Genomic DNA, 24,214 nt, shown 5'->3' with positions numbered 1-24,214 from the left:
CTGTATGCTATTCTATAGTTACTGTCTATGTGACTATTTTCAGGAATCAGCTGGCAACCAGAAGGCATTACTGTTTCTAATGATACAGTGCCTTTGGAAAGTATTCAAACACCTTTTTCCATATTTTGTTACGTTACAGCCCTTTTCTAAAATGGATTAAATAAATAAAAATCCTCATAAATCTACACATTACCCCATAACAACAAGAGAAAACAGGGTTTTAGAAATTTTTGCACATTTATAAAAAAAAAAAAAACAGTAATACCTTATTTACATAAGTATTCAGACCCCTTGCTATAAAGACTCGAAATTGAGCTCAGGTCCATCCTGTTTCCATTGATCATCCTGAGATGTTTCTACAACTTGATTGGAGTCCAGTAGTGGTAAAGTACATTTATTGGACATGATTTGGAAAGGCACACACTTGTCTATACAAGGTCCCACAGTTGACAGTGCATGTCAGAGCAAAAACCAAGCCATGTGGTTGAAGGAATTGTCCGTAGAGCTCAGAGACAGGATTATGTCGAGGCACAGATCTGGGGAAGGGTCCCAAAACATTTTGGCAGCATTGAAGGTCCCCAAGAAGGCCTTTTGGTAGGCCATCATTGTAAATAAGAATTTGTTCTTAACTGACTTGCAAAGTTAAATAAAGGTAAACAAAAATAAACAAACACAGTGGCCTCCATCATTCTTAAATGGAAGAAGTTTGGAAACACCAAGACTTTTCCTAGAGTTGGCTGCCCGGCCAAATTGAGCAATGGGGGAGAAGGGCCTTGGTCAGGGAGGTGACCAAGAACCTGATGGTTACTCTGACTGAGCTCTAGAGTTCCTCTGTAGAGATGGGAGAACCTTCCAGAAGGATAACCATCTCTGCAGCACTCCACCAATCAGGCCTTTATGGTAGAGTGGCCAGAAGGAAGCCACTCCTCAGTAAAAGGCACATGACAGCTTGCTTGGAGTTTGCCAAAAGACACCTAAAGACTGATGTTTAAGAACCAATCCTAGAAGTAATGTTGAACCTTTTGTATCTTTATTTCTTGGTATAGGAGTACTCTAAAATAATTGATAATAAACCAAGGAGAATATCAACCAAGGCTGGGTAGTTTTGGCTAACCTTCAATTTTCATGACGATTTTGCTAGATTGGCTGGATCATTTAAAGCAATAGCTATTTGATTAAATTTCTCTGAGGCTTCATTAAATGTTGTATTTATAAATGTTAGGTTGAGTAATGGATAGCCGATCCTGTCAATCTCATCAGCGATTTCCAGGTTGACTAAACGACTGTCGATGTATCGTTCGAAACAGCACAACAGTGGCCACCCGTTATCTGAGAATATAGTCGATATTTTTTCTGGGGGAAAAAGTATACTTGGAAAGTAGTATACATGATTTGGGTTTATTGGAAGAAATGTCATTTTGGTGTTTGAATGGCAATTTCACGCAGAAAATATTCACTTTCGCTAACGACTCCCTTTCATCGCGAACTGTCTCCAGTAGCTAGCCTGCCAGCTAGCCGACTGCCGTGCACAGCTGTTTGCTTATGGAGAAAATTGGACAAAGCTTTCGGATGCGGGACTCTGGTGAACTGAATGTTTAATTTGCCTGTTAGTACGATTAATTAAGTCAAGTAGTTAGCAAGCTAACTAGAGAAAAAAAGATAACTAGTTAACTAGAAGAGAGTGTGTGGATCGAAGCAAACTGGCGAAAGTGCACCAGGATCCGAAGAAATTCCCTATGCCAGTGATGGCAAACGAGCCGATAATTTTGAACGTCTATGATATGGTAAGTTGTGTGTAGGTAAATGTATAATTTTCATTAATCGCATACGGTACATTTAAGAACACACTTACCATAATACACTAACTCGCAGCTATTACTAACTCGGTAGCGTTATTTAATTGGCGAGCTAACGCGTTAGTTAGCTATAAAGCGAGCTAGGTGTCCAGCTAGCTAACAAGATTCGTGTCTGAAACTGAGGATGTATGGAGCATTGGAAGATCCCCGAACTATGGCTGCTGTATGGCTATGGAAATGTTAACCCCCAAACTAACGGTTTAGTTAGGCAGCCAGCCAGGATCAGGAAATGTTAACCCCCAAACTAACGGTTTAGTTAGGCAGCCAGCCAGGATCAGGAAATGTTAACCCCCAAACTAACGGTTTAGTTAGGCAGGCAGCCAGCCAGGATCAGGATGTTTGTCCCCGGGTCATCTGTTTTGTAAATTTGTCTAAATCAAAATCTGCCCGTCGGTGGGAAACCAGATTTTGGACTCACATCTTCCAAATTAGTTTACTAACGTTACTAAGAGTGACCAAAATGTAAAAAAAAATTATATTTGTGTACTTCACTACTTTATATAAATAATTACCTGTCTGATTGAAAACACATGTATACAAATGACAGACATTGAATAATGTATCATGAAGTTGGCTTGTTATCCTGTGAATGAACAATTTAAGTTGAATTTCCTTATTAGGAGCTGTGTGAGATGAGTGTTTTTCTCCAAATCTACTGCTGACTGACCCTGATTAGCCTGAGCCCTGTTAAGCAGACTATGGGTAAAACATTACCCACAGTGTAGCAACAAAAAAGTATTAGACTTTTCGGTCTACCCCAATGTGGTCCGGTGTTTAAATGTATTAAGCCACAACATTCTAATTGCTGTAGTTGTCTGTTTGATTTCATGACAGGAATATGTAAATACAGTTCAATACTGTGTCTAAAGGATACCAAATTATTATTATTATTATTATTATTATTATTATTAAAATATTTGCCCAGTAATTCTCTTAAACGGTCTTTCAGAAGGTTGATGTGAATGATCTTTACACCTCACAATGTTCATCCTAAAGCAATTGAATCAGGACTTGGTTATGATAGTGTCTCCTGTTTTAAGGAAGAGTGCAAAGGTCCTCAGATCAATAAAGTAATGAATAAATAAAAAATGCTCCTTGTCACAATCGGTCAATGACCGATTCTTTTGGAGTGTCACTTCCTCTTTCCTCCCACTCTAACTCAATAGCTCACCGTGTTCTAGGTTCCATAGCTTTGGTTTGTGGGAAAGGTTGTATTTCAGACTTCTCCAGTCCTGTTTAACCTTTCAGCTCACCCAAAGTACTGGACACTCAGTTTGCCTGTCAAGCTTATCCAAGCATGGTGCTTGTTAGATTGGTTAATTGCATTCTGGCTTGAGTATCATAGCTGTGGATGACAACCAAGTGGAAAAAATGTAGGCTATTAATGGGTGTTTTGGAACTTTAATAATTTATGTTTGCTGGTGTTTTTGTCTTGTTTCAATGGTGGAATTATGTTGCTGTGTGACATTTCTTGTTAACCTTGTCGCTCAGTCTTGATGTCTGCACATTGACTCGAGTGAATGGATTTACCATGCTTTTAAAATAGACTGACTGATTGCAGTGTTTTAGATGGCTGCTGCTTGACACCACTTGTCCTGTTGGTGATGAGATGTAAACTGACACTGAATGAGTTTGGTACAGGACTGTCTAAGCGGCCAAGTTAGTCTTGTATGCATAGGCTGGTTCAGCTTATCCTACAGTTTTATAGTTGTTCAGTATTTGCATTAAATGTCCTCTGATCTATTTAGAGGATCTGTTAGTGTTGATTCCCTTTTATATGATAGCCTTAATCACTCACTTGCACTAACAGTTATTGGCTTTATGGCTATAGTTTAAAGATTAGGTTCACCACATTGAAACATAGCCTAAAGGGCCCTATTCAATCTTTATCACTGAATTTAAATGTAATTTCCGATTTAGCTGACATCTGCAGCATTTACTGTGAATACAGTCTCCCCTAACATGGGAACTTTGCCTCTAAATTTTAATCATGCTGTAAAGCTGAATTTCTGTGTTACGGATTGATTAGAACCCCAAATAGTTTCTCTTCAAATTGGACATGTAAAAAAGACTGAGCCTTTTCATATTTGGCTTTGGTTGTGTTTGCCACAAGGTACAGGCTCCATAAGTTTTTATTATCTCTATTTTATTGGATCTTGCTCATAGAGGCTGCTGATGGAATGCCTGTCTTTGTGAGTGCACATTGTCAGCACAGCCAGGGGTGATGCCTACAAATCTGTCATGCTAGCCACAGAAGGCATGGTAAGAGGTCTTCTCTCTCCCGCATGGTTGGCCATTAGCCATCTCTGGACAGTGACAGCATCTCTTCTTTCACATGACTGGACATTGTCATACCTCCTCCTCGTGTGTGTGTGTGTGTGTGTGTGTGTGTGTGTGTGTGTGTGTGTGTATCCTGCTGTCCAGCCATGTATGACACACACACACACACACACACACACACACACACACACACACACACACACACACACACACACACACACACACACACAGAGTCGCCTATCCAGCTGAGGGGATGATCATTATGTTGGACCACAATTCTACTGTCCTTACTTCTGATTGGTTTTCAGTTTATTGGGCCTCCTTTTTCATTCACTATTTGCATACCCATTCTGCTGTATCCACATTCCACACCCTTTATTAGCTCATTGACATTGGCCTGACTGAACCTTGGACACAGTAAATGTGGTAACCTTAGTGGGGGTAGCTAGCCTGCAGACATCTAATGGTATTGATTTCACTTGCTCAGTAAAAGCATGTGTCCAGTTGAGCCAGCCTTGTTAGTACTCAGTAGTAGCCTACCTCATTATGAGATTCTTGGAACTCACCGGATTCAAAATGTTCCACCATCGTGAGGCTCCTTTCACTATGAGCCAGAAATAGAATAGGAGTAAGTTGAGAAAATCACAAAGTAATTTGGATGGATTTTTTTTTTTTTGTGGGTCGGGGAGGTGAGGTAGGTTGTGATTATCATGAGCTCATTTAGGCCTGATTTTATATAGGTTTATATAGGTTATATAGCCTGTTGGTTTATTTTGTGATCTGGAAGGAGAAGAGAAAAGGCAATGTTATTTAGGAGTTGTGACAGAAATGTTTAAGCTAACGAGCCAACATAAAGTTCAGGAGAATCCGAGACGTGATTCAGTGTTGAAACCAAGAGTTCTCTTAAAGTAGGCTGTAATAAAGCCACCTCCAGCAGATGATAGCCACCCTAATCTCAGAAGTAAAATCTTGCTTAATTTGTTCAGCTGCATGATTTACTTCTGGGTCTATACGTGTTAGAAATTGAAGGTTCCGGCGTTTGGGAAGTCTCCACCGTCGCAAAAGGGAACTCGGCCTTCGCCCAATACTGATACGTCCATATAAACAGTGACCCATTCAGTTCCGGCAGATTCTTCGCTCTACATGCAGAATCTGCCCACGGGAGATTTATAGCCACCTTAACCCAACATGCTATGGGAAATAAGTGCACTCTCAAAGCAACAAACCCCTCTGTCCTTCAATCAAATAACAATGGGGGTACATGTACATTTAGGAAATGAACAGGAGAGACCTCAACATACATTCTCACATCAAGCCAGTGTCTGGATGCCTGATGCCTCTCCTCCCTTGTGATTCATCTCACCCCACTCTATCCATATTGCCTTTCCCTTTCACAGAGAAACCAAGCCAGGGAGGTATATCTCAATCAGATCTGGGGAAAGCCCAGGGCTGGTTTGACTAGGAGCAGCATGTCAGCTGTTGCTATTTGCAGATTGGGGTTGTTGCGCTCTCTTTTCTCTGCTTTAGATCTATCTGACAGGAGTCTCATTGCTCCTGCAGGCTCCCATCAGGAGGAAAGCAGCAGCACAGGGGGAAAAAGGGCTTTTCATGTGTCCTGAGGGGGATGAGCTCCTACATCCTAGTCCTAATGGAATCAGACTGTTATTCCTTCAATGGCTGCTGCAGAAATGAGCCTTCATTGAGGGAAATCAGTCTTTCCTTTGTCTCATTCATGCTTTTTAATTCATGCATGCATTGTAAGCGTACTTTACATTAGCCATGGACTATGGATGACACATTTTCATAATCAAGAGAAATTGCATTGCTACTGAGCATTAAGTAGCTCTCTCGCAGCTTTAGTCTGGTGTTTTTCTTCCCTCCCCTCCTACAGTTTTCACACAGATCATTTCATGAACAACACAATACTGAGAGGTTCTTGTGACTCAGACTGATGGTTAAGACACTGATGCTTTTTTAAGATAGGCTCGCTCGATGATTCATTCATTGACTCTCCCAATTAGTGTACAGTGTTTGATCAAATAAAGAGTGATGAAACTCCAGTGCATATCATATCTCCTGCATAACTGGATTTCCCTTGGAGAGCTGAGTGTTTTTGCAACCTTGGTTAATTAGGAAATTATACTGTGCACCACCTGTTCGTGGTGATACCATTTGCCTTGTCAAGATGAGCTGGTATTAGGATTAGGACTAGCCGAGGAGAGAGCATTCACACTGCCCATTCTTTGCATTGCAGTGCCTCAAAGAATTCTGGAAACGTGTTCAAATCACATGTACTGCCGGATACTCACAGAGGTTGTCTGGCTACTATCCTACTATCCTATGGGTTGACTTGGGATTTTTTTTCCCATTAGCCAGCCATGATGCATTGAATACAAAAAGTCAAATAGGCTTGCGATTTGTTTTTGCTAGGAAATCTCCCTGCCTGCTTAATGATAGCGGCTTCTGCCAGACTAGTTTATTCAGCGTTGGGAGTCTGAGGACCTTTCCCCTGGATAGACAGAGCTCTCCAGCTCCACTTAGAATCACATTAGAACAGTGCCAGACAGGCCTGCTCATAATCACAGGGAGGCCCAGCTCTCTCTGCACTTTGAAGGATGCCTTTAATAAGCTTTAAAGTAATTGGGGTCAGAGGGATTCAAAGCTGAGGAGGAGAAGGTGTTAGTGTAGTGTGTACAGCTGTAGCAACTGCTTCTGTTCTGCGTTTTTCCCTTCTAGGTGTTGCTGCATATGAAAGCGTGTGTGCTATTTTAGTCTATTTGCAATGCTATGGTCTGAACTTGGAAGTCTGAGTGATGCAATTATAGCCATCTGTTCCCCCCCCCCAAAGTATTCCTGTAAAGAGGTGACTGTGCCCCCGCACATTGACTCTATACCGGTACCCCCTGTATATAGCCTCGCTACTGTTATTTTATTGCTGCTCTTTAATTATTATGATTTATTTTTTTGCTCTTAACTGCATTGTTGGTAAAGGGCTTGAAAGTAAAAAATAAAATATTTAACCTTTATTTAACCATGTATTCCAGTTGAGAACAAGTTCTCATTTACAACTGCCAAGATAAATCAAAGCAGTGTGACAAAAACAACAACAGAGTTACACATGGGATTAACAAACGTACAGTCAATAACACAATAGAAAAATCTATATACAGTGTGTGCAAATGTAGAAAGGCAATAAATAGGCCATAGTGGTGAAATAATTACAATTTAGCATTAACACTGGGGTGATAGATGTGCAGATGATGATGTGCAAGTAGAGATACTAGGGTGCAAAAGAGCAAAAAAATAACTATGGAGATGAGGTAGTTGGGGGGGCTATTTACAGATGGGCTGTGTACAAGTGCAGTGATCGGTAACCTGCTCTGACATCTGATGCTTATAGTTAGTGAGGGAGATAATAGTCTCCAGCTTCAGTGACTTTTGCAATTCGTTCCAGTCATTGGCAGCAGAGAACTGGAAGGAAAGGTGGCCAAAGGAGGTGTTGGCTTCGGGGATGACCAGAGAAATATACCTGCTGGAGTGTGAGCTACAGGTGGGTGTTGCTATGGTGACCAGTGAGCTGAGATAAGGCATATACCTTGCAATACCTATACCTAGCAGAAACCTTTAGCCAGTGGGTTTGGCGACGAATATGTAGCGAGGGCCAGCCAACGTGAGCATACAGGTCGCAGTGGTGGGTAGTATATGGGGCTTTAGTGACAAACCGGATGGCACTGTGATAGACTACATCCAATTTGCTGAGTAGAGTGTTGGAGGCTATTTTATTAATGACATCGCCGAAGTCAAGGATCGGTAGGATAGTCAGTTTTACGAGGGTATGTTTGGCAGCGTGACTGAAGGAGGTTTAGTTGCGAAATAGGTACCTTTGCATCAAATCATCGCTGCTAGCTAGCTGCTACCGAGTGGCTATAGCACCTAACGCCCCTGTCCCAAAGCTAGCACCAGTTAGCCAGGCGAATCTCCCGGCTAGCAAACGAAATTACTACAACTACAATACCTCTTTCGCCAACCGGCCTGGACTCTTTGTCGACGTGGCGCCCCGCCGTACCACCACGACTGGTCTGCCGACGTAACTCCAGCCGCTGTGCCCTCAACCGGCCTTTGCCGGACGTCGGAGCAGACGCTTTTACTAGTCCCGGCCTGCTAACTTTAAATGCCGTGTCTCCCGCATGCTAGCGTAGTAACGACTACCCCGACTTCCCTGTTTGATCTTTTGCTGTTCACTGGACCCTATGATCACTTGGCTACATAGCTGATGCCTGTTGGACTGTTAATTAATCACGTTACTCCATTTTGTTTTATTTACTTAATTTTTTTTGTTTCTGTCAGCCCCAGCCTCGAACTCAGGCCCTGTGTGTAGTTAACCGACCCTCTCTGCCCATTCATTGCCATTTTACCTGTTGTTGTCTTAGCTCATTAGCTGTTGTTGTCTTACCCGTTGTTGTCTTAGGTAGCTCTTCCAATCACCTGTGATTGCTTTGTCTCTCTCAAATGTCAATATGCCTTGTATACTTTTTTTAGGATAGTTATCATTGTTTTAGTTTACTGCGGAGCCCCTAGTCCCACTCAACATGCCTCAGAAACCTCCTTTGTCCCACCTCCCACACATGCGATGACCTCACCCAGCATAACTAGCGCGTCCAGAGATGCAACCTCTCTTATCATCACTCAATGCCTGGGTTTACCTCCACTGTACCCGCTCCCCACCATACCCCTGTCTGTACATTATGCCCTGAATTTATTCTACCACGCCCAGAAATCTGCTCCTTTTATTCTCTGTCCCCAACGCACTAGATGACTAGTTTTGATAGCCTTTAGCCGTACCCTTATCCTACTCCTCCTCTGTTCCTCTGGTGATGGCCCTGCATGTCCCCAGGCACTCTCATTTGTTGACTTCTGTAACCTAAAAAGCCTTGGTTTCATGCATGTTAACATCAGAAACCTCCTCCCTAAGTTTGTTTTACTCACTGCTTTAACACACTCCACCAACCCTGATGTCCTTGCCGTGTCTGAATCCTGGCTTAGGAAGGCCACCAAAAATTCAGAGATTTCCATCGCCAACTACAACATTTTCCATCAAGATAGAACTGCTAAAGGGGATGCATTTCTCTACGGCTGGCCATGCTTTCCTCCCGGCTACCCCGGCCAACAGCTCCGCACCCCCAGCAGCTACTTGCCCAAGCCTGCCCAGCTTCTCCTTCACCCAAATCCAGATAGCAGATGTTCTGAAAAAGCTGCAAAACCTGGACCCATACAAATCAGCTGGGCTAGACAACCTGGACCCTCTCTTTCTAAAATTATCCGCCGTCCCGCCGTCATTGTTGCAACCCCTATTACCAGTCTGTTCAACCTCTTTCGTATCTTCCGATATCCCTAAAGATTGGAAAGCTGCCGTGGTCATCAGCCTTTCCCACTGAATTACAGGGAAGGAGAGACTAATATTGCCCTTTGCATTTCTCAGAAGTCTCATAGCAGAAATGAGATGACTGAAAGATCAATTTAGTTCTCCACCTCTACCCACAACCCAAATGGACTCTAACAGCTATTGGCCTTCCCTGAAAGAACACAAATTGAGTCAAAATCAGGTTGCCCAGACTCAATTGAGTTACTGTACCTCTTTTTGTTTACGGATTTACTGTACCTCTTTTTGTTTCTGTCGGCCCCAGCCTCCAACTCAGGCCCTGTGTGTACCTAACTGACCCCCTCTGCCCATTCATCGCCATTTACCCGTTGTTGTCTTAGCTCTCCCGACCAATACCTGTGATTGCTTTTTGCCTCTCTCTGTCAATATGCCTTGTCTACTGCTGTTTTGGTTAGTTATTGTTTTATTTCACTGTAGAGCCCCCAGTCCCGTGCAACGTGCCTTAGATATCTCTTCTTGGGTATGGCGCTACAAGCTTGGCACACCTGTATTTGGGGAGTTTCTCCCATTCTTCTCTGCAGATCCTCTCAAGCTCTGTCAGGTTGGCTGGGGAGCGTCGCTGCACAGGTATTTTCAGGTCTCTCCAGAGATGTTCGATCGGGTTCAAGTCCGGGCACTGGCTAGGCCACTCAAGGACATTCAGAGACTTGTCCCGAAGACACTCCTGCATTGTCTTGTCTGTGTACTTAGGGTCATTGTCCTGTTGGAAGGTGAACCTTTGCCCCAGTATGAGTTCCTGAGCGCATTGGAGCAGATTTTCATCAAGGAGCTCTCTGTACTTTGCTCTGTTCATCTTTCCCTTAATCCTGACTACTCTCTCAGTCCCTGCCGCTGAAAAATATCCCCACGGCATGATGCTGCCGCCAAACATGCTTCACCATAGGGATGGTGCCAGGTTTCCTGCAGGCGTGACTCTTGGCATTCGGGCCAAATAATTCAATCTTGGTTTCATTAGACTAGAGAAGCTTGTTTCTCATGGACTGGGAGGCCCTTAGGTGCCTTTTGGCAAACGCCAAGCGGACTGTTATGTGCAGTTTACTGAGGAGTGTTTTCCGTCTGGCCCCTCTACCATGAAGGCCTGGTTCGTGGAGTGCTGCAGACATGGTTGTCCTTCTGGAAGATTCTCCCATCTCCACAGAGGAGCTCTGTCAATGACCATCGGGTTCTTGGGCACCTCCCTTCTCCCCAGATTGCTCAGTTTGGCCGGGCGGCCAGCTGTAGGACTCTTGGTGGTTCATTCTTAAATGGAAGAAATTTTGATGGAGGCCACTGTTTTCTTGTCGACCTTCAATGCTACAGAAATGTTCTGGTACCCTTCCCTAGATCTGTGCCTCGACACAATCCTGTCTAGGAGCTCTACGGACAATTCCTTCAACCTCATGGCTTGGTTTTTGCTCTGACATGCACTGTCAACTGTGGGACCTTATGCAGACAGGTGTGTGTGTGTGTGTGTGTGTGTGCCTTTCCAAATCATGTCCAATCAATTGAATTTACTACAGGTAGGGCTGTGTGGGTCACAAAATTAAGCCAGACGGTTTTAATTGACCGTTAATTAACAAACACATTTAGCATCTCTTAGCTTCCGCACACAGCCTACAAGCCACTGATGAAGACCTTTGGAAAAAGTCTAAATCCATGTAATATAGCCTACACCTTCACAATACATCCATTATTTATTTTAGACAGATCTAAGGAAACATGATATGAAGAAAATGTAGTCTATTTCAGAAGAACAGAGTAGGATATTCTGAGTTGTCTTTATATTAGGTCCTGATATGGCTTTATTTGTATTTATTTGATATCCCCATCAGCTGCCAAGGCAGCAGCTACTCTTCATGTTAAAGCACTTACATTACTTATAAAAGATAAAATAAAACAAAAGATAAAATGGTACAAAGTATAACGTTATTACACCACTACATATCTACAATACAAAAATATTTAATACCACCATACAACAATATCACAATGTATGCATGTGTCTGTACCTTTGTGTGTCTCTTCACAGTCCCTGTTGTTCCATAAGGTGTATTTTTACCTGTTTAAAAAATAATCTGATTCTACTGCTTGTATCAGTTACCTGATGTGGAATAGAGTTCCATGTTGTCATGGCTCTGTGTAGTACTGTGCGCCTCTCATAGTCTGTTCTGGACTTGGGGACTGTGAAGAGACCTCTGGTGGCATGTCTTGTCGGGTATGCATGGGTGTCCGACAGCTCGGTACTTTCAGCTTGTTAACATCTCTTACAAAAACAAGTAGTGATGCAGTCAATCTCTCTTCCACTTTGAGCCAAGAGAGATTGTCATACATGTCGTTAGCGCTCCCTGTACTTTTAAAGGCCAGATGTGCTGCCCTGTTCTGAGCCAATTGCAATTTTCCTTAGCCCCTCTGTGGCACCTGACCACACTACAAGACAGAACTGCTAAAGTGGGCAGAATTGCAATCTACTGTAGAGATTGACAGAACTCTGCAGGCTTACTATCCAGGTCTATGCCCAAACAGTTCAAGCTTCTACTTTTAAAGATCCATCTCTCCAGAAATAAGTCCCTCCCTGTTGCCGCTTGTTATAGACCCCCCTCAGCTCCCAGCTGTGCCCTGGACACCGTATGTGAATTGATTGCCCCCCCCCCCCCCCCCCATATCTATCGTCAGAGTTCGTACTGCTAGGTGACCTAAATTGGGATATGCTTAACACCCTGGCCGTCCTACAATCTAAGCTAGATGCCCTCAATCTCACACAAATGATCAAAGAACCTACCAGGTACAACCTCAAATCTGTAAACATGGGCACCCTCATAGATATCATCCTGATCAACTTGCCCTTTAAATATACCTCTGCTGTTTTCAACCAGGACCTCAGCGATCACTGCCTCATTGCCTGGGTCCGTTATGGGTCCGTGGTCAAGCGACCACCCCTCATCACTGTCAAATGCTCCCTAAAACACTTTTGCTAGCAGGCCTTTCTAATCAACCTGGCCCGGGTATCCTGGAAGGATATTGACCTCATCCCGTCAGTAGAGGATGCCTGGTTATGCTTTAAAAGGGCTTTTCTCACCATCTTAAATAAGCACGCCCCATTTTTTTTTTATATATTTTTTTTTTAACTAAGAACAGATATAGCCCTTGGTTCACTCCAGACTTGACTGCCCTTGACCAGCACAAAAACATCCTGCATATACTTCTCTGTTGATATCACATACATTATCAAGTATTTCACACGCATTATCCAGAAACTGACTGTTAGCACTTGGTCCATAGCAGCTTCCCACAAGAATGGGCTTAAGGTGGTGAGGCAGATGAACCTGTAGCCATATTACGTCAACAGTATTTAACATGAGATCGTCTCTAAGCTTTACAGGAATGTGGTTCTGAATATAGACGGCAACACTGCCCCCGTTGGCATTTCTTTCTTTTCCGTAGATGTTATAACCATGTATTGCTACCACTGTATCATCAAAGGTATTATCTAAGTGAGTTTTAGATGGTCAGAATATGAATGTCATCTGTTACAAGCAAGTTATTGACTTCATGGACCTTGTTTCTCAGGCTGCATATGTTAATACCAGCTATTTTTAGCACTTCTGGGTTGCTTGATTGTTTTTAAAAATTTACTGGGAAGCTTATCAGAAGTAGACTTGCTCATGTTATTTATATTGGAGCTGATAGTGCAGGGTGAGCTGCACACAGTGCTCTTCCTACTAGGGCACACCACCTCAATGCTAACAGTATAACTAATAGGCACATGATTACTGCATACAATAGCTGTAGGATCAACAGAGGTATTCAGGGCAGTTCGAGGGACAAATTAAGTTCCTTACCTGGTCTGCCAACGCCCTTATGATAATGTACATTTAATGCAGCATTTTGATGACTCATTGTCACAATGGTAGGGATTAACTGAGCTGGTCTTGGGTCATTGATAAGTCATTGTTTCAACGCAGCCTTGAAATGCGTGCACAGAGTGCAGGAGCCTCGACGATTTGGATGGACTCCGTCATTCCTGTAGAGTATTTTCTGTTTTCAGAAGTTGTCAAAGTTAGCTATAAAAGTGATTCCAGCAGAGCTACAGTAACCTTTTAGGCAGATGTGTAATCCCAGTAGCCTGTTGAATCTTTAATACCCGACGATGGTACTAGACCTGAAATGATTGGCTGTTTTTTGGAGTCTTTTAATGCTAAAATCAGTTCTTTAAAATCCGTTTTTGGATGTTTAGAGCTAGCCCTCCTGATGTCCTTTGACCCCATATGGACGCTGTCGTAGAACAGTCAAAATCAGCCTTGTGATGTCCTGTGCTCCTGGGTAGCATGGGGTTTTTGCATTGGGAACCGAGATGCTCCTCACCATAGAGCTGCCGACAATGATAGTTGGTGATGTTGAATGGGCCGGTCTCTCAGGCAGCCTCACGGTCTGATGAGGGTGGGAGCTCTGAGGATCTGAATCTGAGGTAGAAGCCATCGGAGAGGGAGACGGAACTGAAGACGAATCCGGAGGTACCCGCGTATCTGATCTCGAATGGGAAGCACCTAACAAAGGCGCCGGAACCTCTGTATCCAGGGCGGCAAACCCGTTTCTGGTCTGTGTCAGGTCCGGGCTTAACATCTCCAAGGCGACCCCAGTTGCCAGAGGACGCTTTCTTCGACTTCCACGGTGAGTGACGTATCTCCATGGCTGGTTGGTTGGGGTCGAGAACAGCTCCGTTCTCCAGGGAAGGGGGAGAACCCTTCGGGATGGATCCCTGCTGAGCACCGGCCAATTCGCTGTGGAGAGCTGACATGGCCGCGTCACTTCCACAAGAGCGGCGTCCGGCTACTGGGGTGAAATAAAAAGTAGGGGGTCATGGATTCCCCAGTAGCTTGTGTAGGTTTGCTAACTGCTTGCCTAGAGTAGCCACTTCACCCCTCTAGTCCTCCACAAGCAAGCAGTTGCTACATTGAAAGTCAGCGCGGTCCACATTGTCCCGGAACAAAGCAAAGTAAACACTGCTCCTGCAGCGCTGGAAATGTTCATATAGCGACCCCCAGCTAGGCTAGCTGGGCTTCTGTGTCTGTCCCCATATGAGCAATCTGTCAGGATCCCGGGGCAGACGGCAGCGCTCACACCAACTAAGCCAAACAAAGCCGCAGGATCCCAAATTAAAATGAAAGTATATATAAAAACAAGATATATATATATATACACACACACACACACACACACACACACACACACACACACACACACACACACACACACACAGGGCTCGCAGTGCCTTACACCACTGGGGCACCTGGATCTCAGTGCAAGACGCGTCACTGCAGAACCTTGTTCGAGTCCAGGTTGCATCACATTCGGCCGTGATTGGGAGTCCCATAGGCGGCGCACAATTGGCCTAGCGTCGTCCAGGTATGGCCGGGGTAGACCTTCATTGTAACTAAGAATTTGTTCTTAACCTCTTACATCTAGACGTTCCGCTAGCGGAACACCTGCTCCAATATCCAATGATGGGCGTGGGGCGAAATACAAACTCCTCTAAAATCCGAAAACTTCCATTTTTCAAACATATGACTATTTCACAGCATTTTAAAGACCAGACTCTCCTTTATCTAACCACACTGTCCGATTTCAAAAAGGCTTTACAGCGAAAGCAAAACATTAGATTATGTCAGCAGAGTACCCAGCCAGAAATAATCAGACACCCATTTTTCAAGCTAGCATACAATGTCACAAAAAACAAAACCACAGCTAAATGCAGCACTAACCTTTTGATGATCTTCATCAGATGACACACCTAGGACATTATGTTATACAATACATGCATGTTTTGTTCAATCAAGTTCATATTTATATCAAAAACCAGCTTTTTACATTAGCATGTGACGTTCATAACTAGCATACTTCCGGTGAATTTACTAAATTACTCACGATAAACGTTCACAAAAAACATAATTATTCCACAACTGCGCGCATCCCTTATCTAATTCCTCGGTGTATATTGAAGATATTGGAAGAACTGTCCACATTTACTTTGTCAGCCAACAAGATGAGTAGGCCTAACGAACAGCAAAAGCACTAGCCTATGTCAATCTACTATCCCCATAGTATAAAAGTTGACCTATTCTGTGCGAGAAATAAATATTCCAGTCTGGGACAGTTGTGGAATGTGATAGATCCTAAATTAATACAATCACTAGCATCAAAAAATGAGGCTGATGCCACAGATCAGAACGTTTAGCTTAAAATGCTGATAAACTATTAGGCTATTTCTTAACATTATAAACCCAGCGATGCGCACACGGCAGTAGGCTATAAGCGTGAATTTCCATTAGCGGATAAACACTTATCAAAAGATACCGCAAATGCGATTATGCATGTAATGCTTTTATTATAATGGTTCATTTTTATGGTAAATTCTTTCCCAAACTTAACTCACACACTGCTTATGTATTCCAGTTAGGCTCTACACCCCTTGTAAAGCAGGATAATGTGCTTAATTTTAAGACGTTTTTTGACCAATTTAGTTGTGATACAAACCTTATCAAAATATGGGCTAGGCTACATGTTGAGGCGACTATGATACATTTTTTTTGTTGATAAACAAGCCATTGTTTCTTGCCTTACATTGGGTATCATTCACAAGTTCTTAAAATAAAAATCACCTAGCAGGAACAGCACCATCTAGTGGTCAGAACCTGGTAATATCAGGATATAGGATAGAACATCAATGACACATTTTTCTGTAGGTGCGGGACACAATTAACTGAGAATACATTCCATACATAGGATGAAGAAACAATGCTCCATACTACTTGTATTCATCATGCCTTACTCATTGTTAGAAAAAAGTTTGGTCCAAATTGGATGTTGGGTACTAATATTTATTGGATATTATATGAATCCTATAAATAAAAATAGCCAGTTTGGGTGCAGTCAATTAGCATAATTTCTCAGATCAAATTATATTTCAGCAAGATAATGCAGGAATGCTAATCTAATCTGTTTCTAACTACAGAAATTGTTCTTAAACAATCTGAGCTGGTGGGTGTCATGGCTTGCAGAAATGACATGGAACGACTCTAAATTGATCACTAACATTTTAAAGCTGAGCAATTTGCGCGTTCTCTACGTAGTACAGTCATATCTGACTAAGATCATAAGAGTCAGAAGTGCGTTAATCTTGTTAAATATAAAACGAGAGATTATTTCACAGAAAAAAATAATCATCCTTAAATTTTGTAGGAGTTTACATTGACGAAAAGAATTGAACTTCTAACTGCACTCTCAAGTCTCCTCATTGAGCAGAGCGGCCCAAGCTGAGCCGTTGCTATGGATACTCGCAGACCCAGCGCCACCATGAGCAGAGCGCATGCAAAGCCTGCGGTGCACATGGAGCGAGTGACAGAGAGGAGCAGCAAATGGATTTACTGAGGAAATGATGTATGATTTCGGACAGGCCTAGACCTTAAATTTTGCGGTCTTATTCGGACCTGGGTACTAGGGTAGGGGCCTGAACATCGCAGTCATGGTTAGGACTTGGGCTTAAAGTTCATGCCTGTGCAGGGCTCTAGTATGACTCAGTGAGATGTCTGTAGTTATTCACTTTATTCAAACCAAATGCCTAGTGGCAGATTTTCTGAAAGAGCAGATTCAAGTTCTCCTTTTGATTCTAAAGAGAGCTTATCCCTAGCATTTCAAGCATACATTAGATGAGTGACTGAGTCAACCTGCATCTGCATCACTACTCATGTCTGTCTACTTTAGCAACGGTGGAAATTGGGAGACGCGATATAGTATGTTAACCTCAGTGCTAATGTGACAGGGAAAATACAGATATTTTTCAATGCAGATGGAAGTTCTGCAATAATACTAGCACTCCAAATGAGCCTGTACTCAATTTGCATGACTAAAGATGTCAAGCGGGATGGAAAAGATTATCTAACTGTTCTCAATTTGAAACAAATCTTGATTGGTTTTGCAATGCAAATGCACACTTATGCATGGAAAAACAGCTCTGCCAGTTAGTTTCAAGAGTGCTTCTGTTTATGCATCATTGCTTTTCAAGTGCTTATGAGGGAGTGGAGAGAAAACATGTGTAAGTAGGAAAGAACACCCTCTAAAATGGTAGCTTTTCTTTCAAGTAGCCTACTTTCCCCTCTTCAGAGCAGAAGCATCAGTCTGCAGCTGTCACTGCCGTGAGCATGGTAGATTAACAACAGGAGACCGTGGGTAGTCTAATAGATTTTAATATCCTGTGCTACAAACAGGAATGTGTCATTGGGAAACATAATGTATGGGCCCTGGTGACGATATTGTCGGCCTGTTTTCCCAAACAGATGTTTTGGAGGATTGGGGATGTAGATTGAGGATTCCCTATCTTCATTGACATAGATCAGGCAGCTGCATCTCTAATTGGAAGAGACACTGGTCCAATCTCAGAGATGGGCAACTCTCTAGTCCTAAGGAGCCTGATTGGTGTCAAACTTTTTCCCTAGCCCCCAGTTAACACACCTGACTCCAAAAATCAGCTAATCATGATCTTCAGTTTAGAATGCAATTATACTGAACAGAAATATAAACGCAACATGGAAAGTGTTGGTCGCATTTTTCATGAGCTGAAATTAAAGATCCCAGAAATGTTCCATATGCACAAAAAGCTTATTTCTCTAAAATATTGTGCTCAAATGAGTTTACATCCCTGTTAGTGAGCATTTCTCCTTTGCCAAGATAATCCATCCACCTGACAGGTGTGGAATATCAAGAAGCTGATTAACCAGCATGATCATTAAACAGGTGCACCTTGTGCTGGGGACAAAAGGCCTCTCTAAAATGTGCAGTTTTGTAACTCAACACAATGCCACGGATGTCTCAAATTCTGAGGGAGTGTGCATTTGGCATATTGACTGCAGGTATGTCCACCAGAGCTGTTGCCAGATAATTGAATGTTCATTTCTCGACCATAATCCGCCTCCAACGTTGTTTTAGAGAATTTGGAAGTACATTCAGTTTGGCCCTACAACCGCAAACCATGTGTAACCACTCCAGCCCAGGACCTCCACATCTGTCTTCTTCACCTGCGGGATTGTTTGAAACCAGCTACCTGGACAGCTAATGAAACTGAGGATCAGCTTCTTGATATGCCACATCTGTCTGCTGGATGGATGAACAAATTTGTGCAAAGAATTAGAGAAATAAGGTTATTGTGGATATCACATTTCTGGGATCTTTTATTTCAGCTCATAAAAATTGCAACCAACACTTCACATGTTGCATTTTATATTTTAACTATACAGTACCGTTCAAAGTTTGGGATCACTTAGAAATTTCCTTGAAAGAAAAGCACTTTTTTTTGTCCATTTTTAAAATAACATCAAATTAATCAGAAATACAGTATAGACATTGTTAATTTTGTAAATTACTATTGTAGCTGGAAATGGCAGATTTTTTATGGAATATCTACGTAGGCCCATTATCAGCAACCATCACTCCTGTGTTCCAATGGCACGTTGTGTTAGCAAATCCAAGTATATCATTTTAAAAGGCTAATTGATCATTAGAAAACCCTTTTGCAATTATGTTAGCACAGCTGAAAACTGTTGTTCTGATTAAAGCAGCAATAAAACTGGCCTCCTTTAGACTAGTTGAATATCTGGAGCATCAACATTTGTGGGTTCGATTACAGGCTCAAAATGGCCAGACACAAAGACCTTTCTTCTGAAACTCGTCAGTCTATTCTTGTTTTGAGAAATGAAGGCTATTCCATGCGAGAAATTGCCAAGACACTGAAGATCTCGTACAACACTGTGTACTACTCCCGTCACAGAACAGTGCAACCTGGCTCAAACCAGAATAGAAAGAGGAGTGGGAGGCCCCGGTGCACAACTGAGCAGGAGGACAAATGCACTGTATTTCTGATCAATTGGATGTTATTTTAATGGACAAATAAATGTGCTTTTCTTTCAAGAACAAGGACATTTCTAAGTGACCCCAAACTTTTGAACGGTATTGTATATATTTTTGTTTGGTTCCCATAATATGAAGTATGCATTAAGGTTTCTGTTATAGAATAAATGTGGCAAAAATTAAATTTAGGTGTAATTAAATGCATTTCTATAACTTCAAAAATATTTTTTCACACTGGTGGGGAGTGCAAAAATGGAGGCACGGTGGCTTCAACACAGCACCGCTTATCGGTCATCTTGTGTGTGTATAAATCATTGGCCCAATCTGGTGCTTTTGGAAATTGTCTTTTTTGGTACTATTTAGCTTCGCTAGGCCTGATAAGTTAACAGTGAGCTGGCTTCAGAAAAACAATTATGTAATTTTCCAGAAATATCTCAGATTTACTGGGATCTCTCTTTCTACACACCATGTGCTTGCTGCTCATAGCAGACAGAGGGAAATTAGGTCTGTGGAGGCCTCCAGCCGATCCGGGGCCTTTGGCGGGCTGCACGAGCAGCAGAGCATGTGACTGGATGTGGTGGGAGCAGAGTAGACTGTCAGAGGCCTTGAGTCACTCCGCACAGACACAGCACAGACAGCCACAGCCAATATAGAGAGCTAACATTTTAATAGACCACTGTTCACTGCTAGCCTCTGCATGCATTGTCCCTAAGTACTTGATGTTAACCTCTTACATCTAGACGTTCCGCTAGCGGAACACCACTCCAATATCCAATGATAGGGCGTGGCGCGAAATACAAACTCCTCGAAAATCCGAAAACTTCAATTTTTCAAACATATGACTATTTTACACCATTTTAAAGACAAGACTCTCCTTTATCTAACCACACTGTCCGATTTCAAAAAGGTTTTACAACGAAAGCAAAACATTAGATTATGTCAGCAGAGTACCCAGCCAGAAATAATCAGACACCCATTTTTCAAGCTAGCATATAATGTCACAAAAACCAAAACCACAGCTAAATGCAGCACTAACCTTTGATGATCTTCATCAGATGACACTCCTAGGACATTATGTTATACAATACATGCATGTTTTGTTCAATCAAGTACATATTTATATCAAAAAACAGCTTTTTACATTAGCATGTGACGTTCAGAACTAGCATTCCCACCGAACACTTCCGGTGAATTTACTAAATACTCACGATAAACATTCACAAAAAACATAACAATTATTTTAAGAATTATAGATACAGAACTCCTTTATGCAATCGCGGTGTCCGATTTTTTTTAAAATAGCTTTTCGGTGAAAGCACATTTTGCAATATTCTGAGTAGATAGCCCGCCATCATGGGCTAGCTAATTTGACACCCACCAAGTTTGGTACTCACCAAACTCAGATTTACTATAAGAAAAATTGGATTACCTTTGCTGTTCTTCGTCAGAATGCACTCCCAGGACTTCTACTTCAACAACAAATGTTGGTTTGGTTCCAAATAATCCATAGTTATATCCAAATAGCGGTGTTTTGTTCGTGCGTTCAAGACACTATCCGAAGGGTGACGCGCGGATGCGTATCGTGACAAAAAAATTCTAAATATTCCATTACCGTACTTCGAAGCATGTCAAACGCTGTTTAAAATCAATTTTTATGCATTTTTTCTCGTAAAATAGTGATAATATTCCGACCGGGAGTCGTTGTTTTTGTTCAAAGACTGAAAAAGTAAAATGGATTCTTCACGTGCACGCCCACACCCGTCTCATTGTTTTCAGATCGACCACTTACCAAATGCGCTACTGTTTTTCAGCCAGTAACTGCAGAGTCATCATTCAACGTTCTGGTGCCTTCTGAGAGCCTATGGGAGCCTTAGAAAGTGTCACGTTACAGCAGAGATCCTCTATTTTCCATAAAGAGGCTATAGAAGCACAAGAAATGGTCAGAGAGGGTACTTCCTGTACAGAATCTTCTCAGGTTTTGGCCTGCCATTTGAGTTCTGTTATACTCACAGACACCATTCAAACAGTTTTAGACAGTGTTTTCTATCCAAAGCTACTAATTATATGCATATTCTAGTTTCTGGGCAGGAGTAATAACCAGATTAAATCGGGTACGTTTTTTATCCGGCCATGAAAATACTGCCCCCTATCCATAACAAGTTAAGTATGTTTTAACTGTCCCTTTGCACATGTATGTTACAATGTGTCCAGTCCTAAAGAAATAGGCTTGCCACTACAGTCTGTTAGCTAGGCGATTTATAACCATTTGTTATATCGCTGGTTCCTTGCTATTTCAATCAAATAGTGATGCGTTTTCTCTTTTGCTTCACTAGCAGATGAGCTACAGTATGAGCTGTCTCTTCCCTATCAGTAGCAGGGAATCTCTTGTGTGTCGCTGATCTGTGCTGGATCAGCTCACTCAGCCTAGCTGTGTTTAAGAGATCGCCCTGAGTTAATCGGGCTCTTTGCTGCTGCCAAGGCTGTAATGGTGCTGATGGGTGATCGTTTTAATAGCCTGGCTAGCCTAGCTTAACACTGCCTTTTGGACAGACCTGGTCGAGCAGGTTTTTTAGTGGTTAAGGCTGACATTGTTTTGCATCTACAGTTGAAGTCAAAAGTTGACATACACTTAGGTTGGAGTCATTAAAACTAGTTTTTCAACCACTCCACACATCTCATGTTAACAAACTATAGTTTTGGCAAGTTGGTTAGGACATCTACTGTGTGCATATAATTCACTGTATCACCATTCCAGTGGGTCAGAAGTTTACATACACTAAGTTGACTGTGCCTTTAAACAGCTTGGAAAATTCCAGAAAATGATGTCATGGGTTTAGAATCTTCTGATAGGCAAATTGGCATCATTTGAGTAAATTAGAGGTGTACCTGTGGATGTATTTCAAGGCCTACCTTCAGACTCAGTGCCTCTTTACTTGACATCATGGGAAAATCAAAAGAAATCAGCCAAGACTTCAGAAAAAATTGTAGAACTCCACAAGTCTGGTTCATACTTGGGAGCATTTTCCAAACGCCTGAAGGTACCACGTTCATCTGTACAAACAATAGTACGCAAGTATAAACACCATGGGACCACGCAGCCGTCATACCGCTCAGGAAGGAGACGCGTTCTGTCTCCTCGAGATGAACGTACTTTTGTGCGAAAAGTGCAAATCAATCCCAGAACAACAGCAAAGGACCTTGTGAAGATGCTGGTGGAAACAGGTACAAAAGTATCTACATCCACAGTAAAACTTGTCCTATATCGACATAACCTGAAAGGCCGCTCAGCAAGGAAGAAGCCACTGCTCCAAAACCGGCATAAAAAAGCCAGACTACGGTTTGCAACTGCGCATGGGGACAAAGATTGTACTTTTTGGAGAAATGTCCTCTGGTCTGTTGAAACAAAAATAGAACTGTTTGGCCATAATGACCATCGTTATGTTTGGAGGAAAAAGGGGGAGGCTTGCAACCCGAAGAAGACCATCCCAACTGTGAAGCACAGGGGTGGCAGCATGTTGTTGTGGGGGTGCTTTGCTGCAGGAGGTACTGGTGCACTTCACAAAATAGATGGCTTCATGAGGATGGAAAATTATGTGGATATATTGAGGCAACATCTCAAGACATCAGTCAGGAAGTTAGAGCTTGGTCGCAAATGGGTCTTCCAAATGGACAAAGGCCCCAAGCATACTTCCAAAGCTGTGTCAAAATGGCTTAAGGACAACAAAGTCAAGGTATTGGAGTGGCCATCACAAAGCCCTGACCTCAATCCCATAGAACATTTGTGGGCAGAACTGAAAAAGCGTTTGCGAGCAAGGAGGCCTACAAACCTGACTCAGTTTCACCAGTTTTGTCAGGAGGAATGGGCCAAAATTCACCCAACTTATTGTGGGAAGCTTGTGGAAGGGAACCCAAAACGTTTGACCCAAGTTAAACAATGTAAAGGCAATGCTGTCAAATACCAATTGAGTGTATGTAAACTTCTGACCCTCTGGGAATTTGATGAATGAAATAAAAGCTGAAATAAATCATTCTCTCTACAATTTTTTTGACATTTCACATTCTTAAAATAAAGTGTTGATCCTAACTGACTTAAAACAGAGAATTTTTACTTGGATTAAATGTCAGGAATTGTGAATTTTTACTTGGATTAAATGTAAGGAATTGTGAAAAACGGAGTTTAAATGTATTTGGCTAAGGTGTATGTAATCTTCCGACTTCAACTGTACCTGTACATTTTGAGATTTGTTGGTATTTTGGTCCATTTTTAAATTGAGTATTTTTATAAGTAAACCATGTCAAACTTGATGTCAATGGATGTTTTCTTTAGTTTATCATACTACTTTTATCAACATTTTGTATGCATTTTAACCACTATAAAATGGACATGCATAAATAATTTCAAAGCTCACTACATTGAATTGCACATAATTTCAAAGCCCATTTCATAGAGAATGTTACAAACTTGACTACTTAACTTAGTTTGAAGAGATGGTCATTGGGTCTAAATAGACGTTTGGTAGTCTTAATTTCGTGTACTTGTCTTTAACTGCTATTTCCCGAAAGTCAGACTCTCCCAAAAAAAAAAAAATCCGTTTCAGAATAATCTGCATTCACCAAATTTTGTGTGGTTATCATTAGATATATTTTCCAGACTTGCCCAGAGGGAATTGTTGATATGTTGAATTTAAAAAAATTCTAGTTAACATTTTATTTGAAAAAATGCGGCAAAAATAATTTTACATACACGTCTTGAGTGTTTTAC

At 42.0% G+C, this 24,214-nt stretch overlaps 1 protein-coding gene across 2 annotated transcripts in view; it reads left to right on the top strand.

The window, feature by feature from the left end:
* Positions 1-1,266: 1,266 nt before the first annotated feature.
* Positions 1,267-24,214, top strand: part of desi2 (desumoylating isopeptidase 2) — a 49,784-nt gene continuing 26,836 nt past the window's right edge. Inside the window, exon 1 of one of the 2 annotated variants that reach the window (XM_014179947.3) lies at positions 1,267-1,784. Coding sequence is in view for 1 of the 2 variants with exons in the window: in XM_082970521.1 (XP_082826647.1) it covers positions 1,737-1,784 (48 nt within the window). In the remaining variant the exon portion in view is untranslated. The remainder of the gene's footprint in view (positions 1,785-24,214) is intronic. The other variant, XM_082970521.1, reaches the window with a different exon arrangement.

This window comes from Salmo salar, chromosome 28 (genome assembly GCF_965601325.2).
Source record: "Salmo salar chromosome 28, fSalSal1, whole genome shotgun sequence".
In the NCBI taxonomy this organism is placed as follows: Eukaryota; Metazoa; Chordata; class Actinopteri; order Salmoniformes; family Salmonidae; genus Salmo; species Salmo salar.
The sequence above is the reverse complement of the archived record's forward strand: the minus strand, read 5'-3'. Positions and strand labels throughout refer to the sequence as shown.